General features: G+C 37.4%; 1 protein-coding gene across 1 annotated transcript in view; it reads left to right on the forward strand.

Moving 5' to 3' along the window:
* The window catches only part of TSHR (thyroid stimulating hormone receptor), a 61,490-nt gene extending 52,955 nt beyond the window's left edge, over nucleotides 1–8,535 (forward strand). Inside the window, exons 9-10 of the mRNA XM_062577012.1 lie at nucleotides 5,432–5,620; nucleotides 7,125–8,535. Coding sequence (XP_062432996.1) covers nucleotides 5,432–5,620; nucleotides 7,125–8,535 — 1,600 coding nt within the window. The remainder of the gene's footprint in view (nucleotides 1–5,431; nucleotides 5,621–7,124) is intronic.
* The last annotated feature ends 430 nt before the right edge of the window (nucleotides 8,536–8,965 follow it).

Below are 8,965 nucleotides of genomic sequence, written 5' to 3' on the forward strand. Positions count from 1 at the left end.
CCCACAAGGAGCGTGGCTGTGTGTTTCCATCCCAGCCTTTGGCAAGGCGTTGTCAGAGGCCTTATGGAAATCCCAGGAGGCTCTGAGAGTCAGGTAGTCTTTATTCACAACACTCAAGTTTCTAAGACCAATTTTTTCAGTGGAATCAGGCCTGTGATTCCACTGTTCTCCCCAACTTTTTAAGCATCAGTGGCTCATTTGCTACCTTCCTGTGCTGGGACTCTACAGCAGTGCTAAGCTGGAGGTTACATACCACTGTTACTAATTCAACTATTTTCTCCTTGAGTTCCTTCAGAACTTTTGCATGAAAATCATCCAGTCCTGGTGACTTGTTATGATTCATTAGTTTCCTGCCCAATCTCTTTTATAGTCACTTCAGTTTGAGACAGCTCCTCTGACAAGTCTCTCAGATTTCTTGCACATTCTCTCATGTTTCTTTAAGTGAGCCACCTAAAGCCCAGTAGTGATAGGAGGCCACACTTTTGTGCTATGTAAACATTGGGTTTTAATATCATCCTCCTTATACCTATATATTAGGTATTAATGATGCTGACATAATTGTAGCACTTTCCATTTTTCTGAGCAGGCCAAAATCAAGACTAATCTTACAATGAAACAGAAAAAATCATTCAAGAAAATTTATCTTCTGTATTAATGAAAACATAGGTATTGTCATCTGGCAAACTCTGACTGCTTGGATTCGAATTGCTATGAAGATTGAAAAATATTATTTAAAACATTTTCAATTCCATTTTTTCTAGTTTAAAGACAACAGCTGAGTTGTTTGAAGCACTAAAAGAGAATCCAAACAGATAACCCCAAAGGCAGGATGTATGAGGTAGAAAATCCCTGGCAATCCTACTTTCCTTTGGCCAGCTGGCAAGTTCTGCTAATAAAACGCAGGTTTAGGGTAACTGAGAAGTTTTCCTCTTCAGGCAATAAGCCGGCATCAAGCTCACAGGAAGGTTCTGCAGCTGCAATACTGGAGGTGCAAAAACATGACAAGATGACATGATAGACTGACTGTGGCAGACAAGGTGCCAGTAATTTTAGTAGCAGACCAGTAGTTTAGAGACTTACCAAACTGGGGATGTGGGAAATTTCTAAACTTCTGAGCCACCATGCTTACTGTGGCTTATTGATGGGACCAACTATCTATTGTTAATCCTGAGTCACAAGAACTTAGAGGTGGCTGTGCCTAGATCTCTCCAAGCTCCCAAATTTAAGAAGCAGATTTTGTTACAATAAAAACTGCAATACCTTACTTATTAAGTACATACTCACACACACACACACACACACACACACATATATATATATATACTCAAAAGGATTAGATAAGATAGAACAGAAGTTACCCAGACTTACAACTAACTCTTCAAAGCTCTTTGTTCAGGGCAGATCTTTACTTTCAGATTTCATGACATTGAATGTTGTCACATTCAATAGCACTTTGACTTGCCACAGACTTTGCAGATTTCTCTCTGCTCTCTGGGGGACTGCTTCTGTCACTTCTGAGGTCGAGGCTGGCTTCTCCCTGCTCCTCACAGCTCTTCATGAGCTGCAGCTCCCACCTCTGCACACACAAGGCCCTAGATAGGCTCCTCTCTGCCCAGCACTCACAACACACAAACCCCAGCCCCTAAGGAGTTTCTTCTGATTCAGTCAGTTGCTAAGGGAATGTGACACAGTTGTGAATAAAATCAAAACAAAAAGGGATACTGTGCTTCTTATAACCTTGTTATTTGGACTGCACAATGAATTATGGCACCAAGTTTCATGATTTAATTCTGCATTTTGTGAAAAGCTTATACCTTCTTTTCATTGCTCTGCCTCACATTTTGAGGTGCCTCATACTTCATCTTGCAAGAAAGAGTGAATAATCATTCCTAATCACCTTCTTTACATTATGCACGACTTCTATAGTCTACTCTTTCCAGTCTTAGCTTTTCCTAACACTAAAGTCCTTATGTATTCCTTATTACTTCATATAGAAACTACTTGATACTTCTAGTCATTATTGCTGTACGACTCTGCACTCTTCTACTTTATTTACATGTTGTTAAGATGAGATGAAGTGTATATAGTATTTAATAGGTAGCTATATTGGATTTATGATTTTTTTTTTGTATTTATTTCCCCAAAATTCTTAGCATTCTATTTACTTTTGACATTACTGAACAGTACTGAGCTGACATTTGCAGAGATGACTCCAAGATCTTTCCAGAGTACTAGTTAAATTAAACCCAATGTCATCCAGGTACAGTTAAGATTTATTTTCCTAAGCACACTTCTTTATATTCATCTTTATATTCAATCATGTCTACTATGTTGCTGCTCAGTCACTTAGCATTGGGGGATCCTTCTGCTTCTTTTCACAGTTAGCTTTAGCTTTCACTGCGCTAAATTATTTTTTATCAGAAGCAAGCTTGGTTGCTTCCACTCTCCTTTGTCTTTTCAGACTCTTTATGAATATTTCAGTAGTACCAGTGCCAGTCTAGCCTCTGTGGGCCTCCACTGCAGTGATGTGTATGTTCTGAGACAAGCTCATTTTCCGTTCTTCCTCTTGTATGAAAACTTACCATCTGTTCCCAGTCTTCTCCCTCATTCTTTTATTTTGTTACTAATCTAGGAGAGCCATTCCTCTTGTCAAATAACAGTTTTGTTATCTTAACAGACCTTGATATCTGCTTTTGCAAGGCTTTTCAGAAATCTAGGTTCACTGTATCAACAGGATCATCTTTTTCCATATGCTTGTTCCAGAACATCTTCAAAAGGTTTGTAAATTGTCACCTCCCTCTTCAAAAGCCTTAGTAACTCCCACTATATGGAATCTGAGCATGTTCTCTCCCTGCACGTGGACTGCTACTATCATGAATGCTTGATGGAGACCTTTGGGGGTTGCTGAAAGGCCATGTTTGTTTTGATGAGATCTGGTCCAGGGTCTAGCTCATCAAGATAATTTGCTTCAGAAGGATGGCTCTACAAAAATGAGGAAGTCAGTGAAAACCCAAAAAGGATCAGCTAAGGGCCACAAAGATAATTAAGGGACTGAAGCATCTGTCCTATAAGGAGAGGCTAAGAGAGCTGGGATTGTTCAGCCTGAAGAACAGAAGGCTTTGGGGTATTGTATCAATGTGCAGAAGTATCTGGCAATGAAGAAAGAGCCAGACTTTTTTCAGTAACACGACAAGGAGCAATGGGCACAAACTGAAAGACCAGAAATTCCATTTCAACATGAGAAAAACTTTTTTACTGTGAGAGAAAAGGTTGGTCAGAGAGTTTGTGGAGTCTCCATCTTTAGAAATATTCAAAATGCAACTGGACACAGCCCTGAACAACCTGCTTTAGTTGACCCTGCTTTGAGCAGGAAGGTTGAGCTAGGTGATATCTAGATCCAACCTCAACTATTCTGTGATTCTGTATAAGATGAAATGCTAGCAGGCAGCAGTCAGACTCTTCTAAGACTCATATATAGCTTTATAGAAAACACACACTATCTACCAAAAAGGACCCTAGAAGAACAAAGAATCTGACATGGTTAACATCAACTCATTGTGACATATTCAAACATATATGATGGCAAAGATGCTATCAGAAGTAAAAAGTCCTCCTTCAGAAAGTGGAAGTAGTTTATAACTCAATTTAAAATAATTTTTGGCAAACCAAAAGAAAAAAAAGGCAAAGCAAAATAACAGTTTTAGAAGCAATTTGTTTAAAGCATAAAATCAGTAAAAACTTTTTAATATAAGAAACCAGCCAGGGTGTGTGAGATTCACAGAGAGAGACAAGAGCATCACTCTTGCAGAACAATGCATAGAAAACAGCTGGATCATTTATTAGCACAGGTGCTCACTATGAAAGTGCTCAACAACCTTCCTACGCTAGATCTTTTCTATAGGTTTATTTCTTTGCAGAGTATAATTCCAAGGATCCATTTAAATTTCAATGTTAATAGAAGGAATTTCAGGACAAAGCAACAAAACGAGTGAAACACCCAAGCAGGACCAGATGCTCCTCACCTGGCTGTTCTAAAGGAAATTCATCTCACCAACAAACTGTATAACATACCAGCTGAGTTGGACTCAGTATCAGAGAAACAGAAAGTGGCAAAAGTAACACTATCATTTCAGAATGGACTGAGAAACATTTAAAGTCTGATTTCCATACAGCAGAAACTGCTAAAAGCGACAATAAAGAAAAAAGGTCTAGGGTGTGAACGCATATGTAACATTTGGGTATAACCTTTGTCATGAAAAGCTATAATGATGCACACAGACCTACTGGTTCCAAAGCAGTTTGCAAAGCACTCCAGTCATGCTGCAACATATTTTGATAGAAAATACCATTGCTTTTTCTCTCCTTGCTCCTCCCCTGTATTCCTCTATTCTATTTCGCTATGAGAAAAGTGCTAGCCCTTTATGTAGAATTCATTGTTAATGATTCAGGCTCTGGTTTATTTTTTTGAAGGGGGAGAACTAGGGAGATAATGTTGATTTTTGGATAGTGGAAATAAGCATTTTTCCATGCTGTTTTTCAGTATATCTTTCAAAGATAATGCATGGTAAATGGTCAGCCACTCTCCATGAGATCTGTGGGAATTCAGTGCATAGCAATCAAATAAGCTGTATCTTTGCTACTAGAACACTTTAAATGTGACAGCTGAAGTAATAACACAATGCTTATTTTTCAATCTAATAACAATTAAGTATGATTTTAATTTCAGTTTATGAAAAATATTATTTTAGCAATTATAATGCTTTCTCTTGAAGTGGCCAATAGATTAAAGTGACTAAAGAAGCCTGAAGGAAAATAGCTCTTCTAATGGAAGGGGTTGTTGCTTTCAAGAATTTTTCATACTTTGTTTCTGTATATGCATTTATATATGGTTGGCTATAAAAGCCTAATTTAAAAAATCTTTATATTTATCATACACATTCTGCCCTATGAGATATTAAAGATATGAGGCTTTAAAAACTGGAGAAAGTCACAGGAGGATTTCATATCCTACTTCAATTTGAATGGTACCAGATTCTAGCAAAGGTATGATAAATTTTCACTAAAATATTGCAAAGATTTTGGAAGGTGCTTAACTGTGTACATAGAATTCTCATCAAATGCTATGGAAATGGTCATGTACATGAAATTATACATATGCTAAAATATTAATAGTATCAGAGCCTGTAAATTAAGTGGATGAATGAGTTCATAGTGTCAAATTAGAATTCATTCAATTCCATATGAATATACTGTATGTGCTTTGGTGCTTCAGGAGTGGAATGTATTCATGCAGCTTGCTAATATTCTCTTCACCTCCTCTGGGTTTGATCTTTGCTGTAGAATTCTATGAAACCCCTACATTTCTATTACAGACTGAAAAGTTTCAGCCTAGTTATTTGATATTCTGAAGTTTGTTTCTTCCTTTACCTAGAGATGTCTCCAGAACAGTCATTGCTAATCTTCCAGCCAAAGGACTGGAAAGTCTTAAAGAACTGATGGCCAAAAATACATGGACTTTAAAGAAATTGCCAGCTGTAAAGATATTTCTTCAGCTAATGCGAGCTGACCTGTCCTATCCCAGTCATTGCTGTGCTTTCAGGAACTGGAAAAAAACCAGTGGGTGAGTTTCAGTAACTTAGATTCAAATTTAAATTATCTAAGTAAAGGCAATATTTTAGTATTAACATAAAATAACATGTGATTGGACTTCTATGGCCATTTTTTCTAAATATAGAGGCCATTCTTTGAAGCTGAGAGATTACAATTTCAAACTGATACAAGAATTTTTGATATAGCATAGAATTTGTAGAAAAAAGAACAACCACTATATATTATAGTAAGGATTGGAAAAGAAGTTTTGGAGGGAACATAACCTCATGTTTCAGATGTCTTCTAACTAAAATGCTGAAAATGGATTGTTCTATAATAACTTTATGGGCAGATTATTTCTTATTGTATTTCTGCTGGATTTCCTGACTTCCTTCAAAATAAGTGCTGGCAGCTATTAAAGAGAAAAACCAGAAGTATAGATGTCCCTATAGATGCAACATAGCAATCCATCTGCTGCAGCAACAACAACAACAAACCCCCACAAACTTACTCCATTAACCAAATGTTACTGCAGAGCTGAAGTATGAATCCAATGCAAATTTCTCCAAAGTTTTATAAGGCTTAGAGCTATGAACTCCTGTTTAGCACCTGATATAGGAAGACAGCATCAATCTTCAATATTGTCTGAATGCATAGTATATTAAAAATATGCCATGAAAGGTATATGAACTATACAAAACTCACATAGCAGTAACATTCACAATTCACAATTATAGTGGATTAGGAAAGTGTGGATAGAGAGCTCAACCAAGGAGAACTAAAGAGATACAAAATCTGGCAAGAAGAATGTACAGAAAGAACCTAATTCATCTAATAACTGAAAGAACCAAGTATGTGCTTGTCTTTATTACTGGAGATGAAAAATTTCTCAAACAGCCTGAATTGTACTCTTTGTGGAATTGTGCATACCTGGAAATGACACATGCTGAGGATTATGTGACAGTAGATGACAATGATCAAAAAATATGATGCCAGTTGGTAAGATTTTTTCTAGTAAAAATTACAAACAATACAAAAATCCAGGTCATCACTCCATGGAGGTACATGATTCCCAAGTACTATGTTATTAGTGAGCTTTAAAAAGATACTAGAAGAAATATGCAGAAGAGGAAAAAAAATGACTCTGGGAGAAACTGATTTGTGAGCAAAAAAGAAACACAACATTATGTATATTATCTTAGAAGTCTGGTGGCCCATTAAGCATGTAGACCCTCAAAAAGTAAGAGGGATTATGGTGACAAGCTGGGTTACCCCTGGGCATACCTGACAGCAACCGAGAAAGCAAAAATACAGATCAGAAAAAAGAAACTCTTTTGGTACTTAAGTCTAGTCTAGGATGTTTGATCCCAGAAACTCTCAAGCTTATTGTCTTTTTATTATTACAAATATTGTCTTTTTATTAATAGAAATGTAGTTGATAATGTTTCATTCACATTGTGATTTAAGTGTTCTCTTTGTTTACCCACTCCATTCTAGTCAAACTGTAAATGTGATTTCAGCCTGTATTTTTTCAGAATTTTGGAATATCTGACATGTAACCAGACTGGCAGTCACAGCTTTCGTAAGAGAAGATCAGCGAAAGCTCTCAGAGGTCCATTTTACAAAGATTTTGCAGAAGAATATATTGAGCACACTGACACTATGTATGACGAAAACACCAAGTTCAGGAATTTTCATGAAAATTCCCATTATTACATTTTTTTTGAAGAGCATGGAGAAGAAAATGTTGGATTTGGCCAAGAGCTCAAGAATCCTCAAATGGAAGATGTCCAGGCTTTTGACAACCATTATGACTACCCCGTCTGTGGAGGCAATGAAGATATAATATGCACTCCAGAACCTGATGAGTTTAACCCCTGTGAGGATATTATGGGGTACAAATTTCTAAGGATTGTGGTGTGGTTTGTGAACCTACTGGCCATAGCAGGTAACATTTTTGTCCTTTTTATCCTTCTGACCAGCCATTACAAATTGACTGTACCACGATTTCTGATGTGTAACTTGGCCTTTGCTGATTTTTGCATGGGCTTATACCTTCTCTTGATTGCTTCTGTGGATCTCTACACCAGGTCAGAGTACTATAATCATGCCATAGAGTGGCAGACAGGGCCTGGTTGTAATACAGCTGGCTTTTTCACAGTCTTTGCTAGTGAACTTTCTGTATACACTCTCACTGTAATCACCCTAGAGCGCTGGTATGCCATCACTTTTGCCATGCGCCCAGATCGAAAGATTCGCCTCCGACATGCTTTGGTTATCATGCTGGGGGGTTGGCTCTCATGCTTTCTTCTTGCCCTTTTGCCACTGTTTGGAGTCAGCAGCTACAGCAAAGTCAGTATCTGCTTGCCTATGGACACTGAAACACCTGTGGCTGAAGCCTATGTCGTCTTTGTTTTAATATGTAACATTATTGCTTTTGTCATTATTTGTGCCTGCTACATAAAAATCTACATCACTGTGCGAAATCCTCAGTACAAGTCAGGGGACAAAGACACCAAAATTGCCAAAAGGATGGCTATATTGATTTTCACTGACTTTCTGTGCATGGCTCCCATCTCTTTCCATGCATTATCAGCTATTATGAGCAAACCCTTGATAACTATCACCAATTCCAAGATCTTGCTGGTACTCTTCTACCCACTCAATTCTTGTGCCAACCCATTTCTTTATGCTATTTTCACCAAAGCTTTCCGAAGAGATGTATTTATCCTGCTAAGCAAGTTTGGTATATGTGAGCATCGGGCTCAAGTCTACAGAGGGCAAATGGCCTCAACCAAAAACAGCAGTGGCTCTTATGGGCAGAGAATCAGCCGAGGGATAGGTCAGATTCTTACAAGCATTCAAGACCCAGTCAATGATTACCTCCCTGCTATGACAATGCAAGACCAAATTCTTGTAGAAGAATGCAAGCAAACTGAACTATGACATCTGAAAGTATGATGACTACAATCTGGTCAATAAGTGGTTGTGCAATACCAGAAAATCAGTGAGAAGAAATAATTTTTTCTTATCCTTTTTCCCTAGTCTATCCTTTGTGATGCTTAAGTACCTTCTAAGTGGTTTTCTTTTAGCTGAGTCATTCACTTAAACCCCTTGTTTAACACTCCTATCCACACAGGTCAAAAGATACTGTTTTGATGATAATACTGGAAGTGGATGTGAAAGCTCTATGTAAATAGGAAAATTAATAGATGCAAATAAACTCAGCAAATATGAAATATGCCATTGTTAACATATTAAAAGAAGCAGGAGACTAAATATAAAACTTGGGGGTACTTATGTGATCAAAAACAATATGTAACTTTGTAAGTAAAATTAGATTAGTTCAAAAATATATTAAAGCTTGAAGCTCTCA

Source organism: Rhea pennata, chromosome 5 (genome assembly GCF_028389875.1).
Source record: "Rhea pennata isolate bPtePen1 chromosome 5, bPtePen1.pri, whole genome shotgun sequence".
Classification (NCBI taxonomy): Eukaryota; Metazoa; Chordata; class Aves; order Rheiformes; family Rheidae; genus Rhea; species Rhea pennata.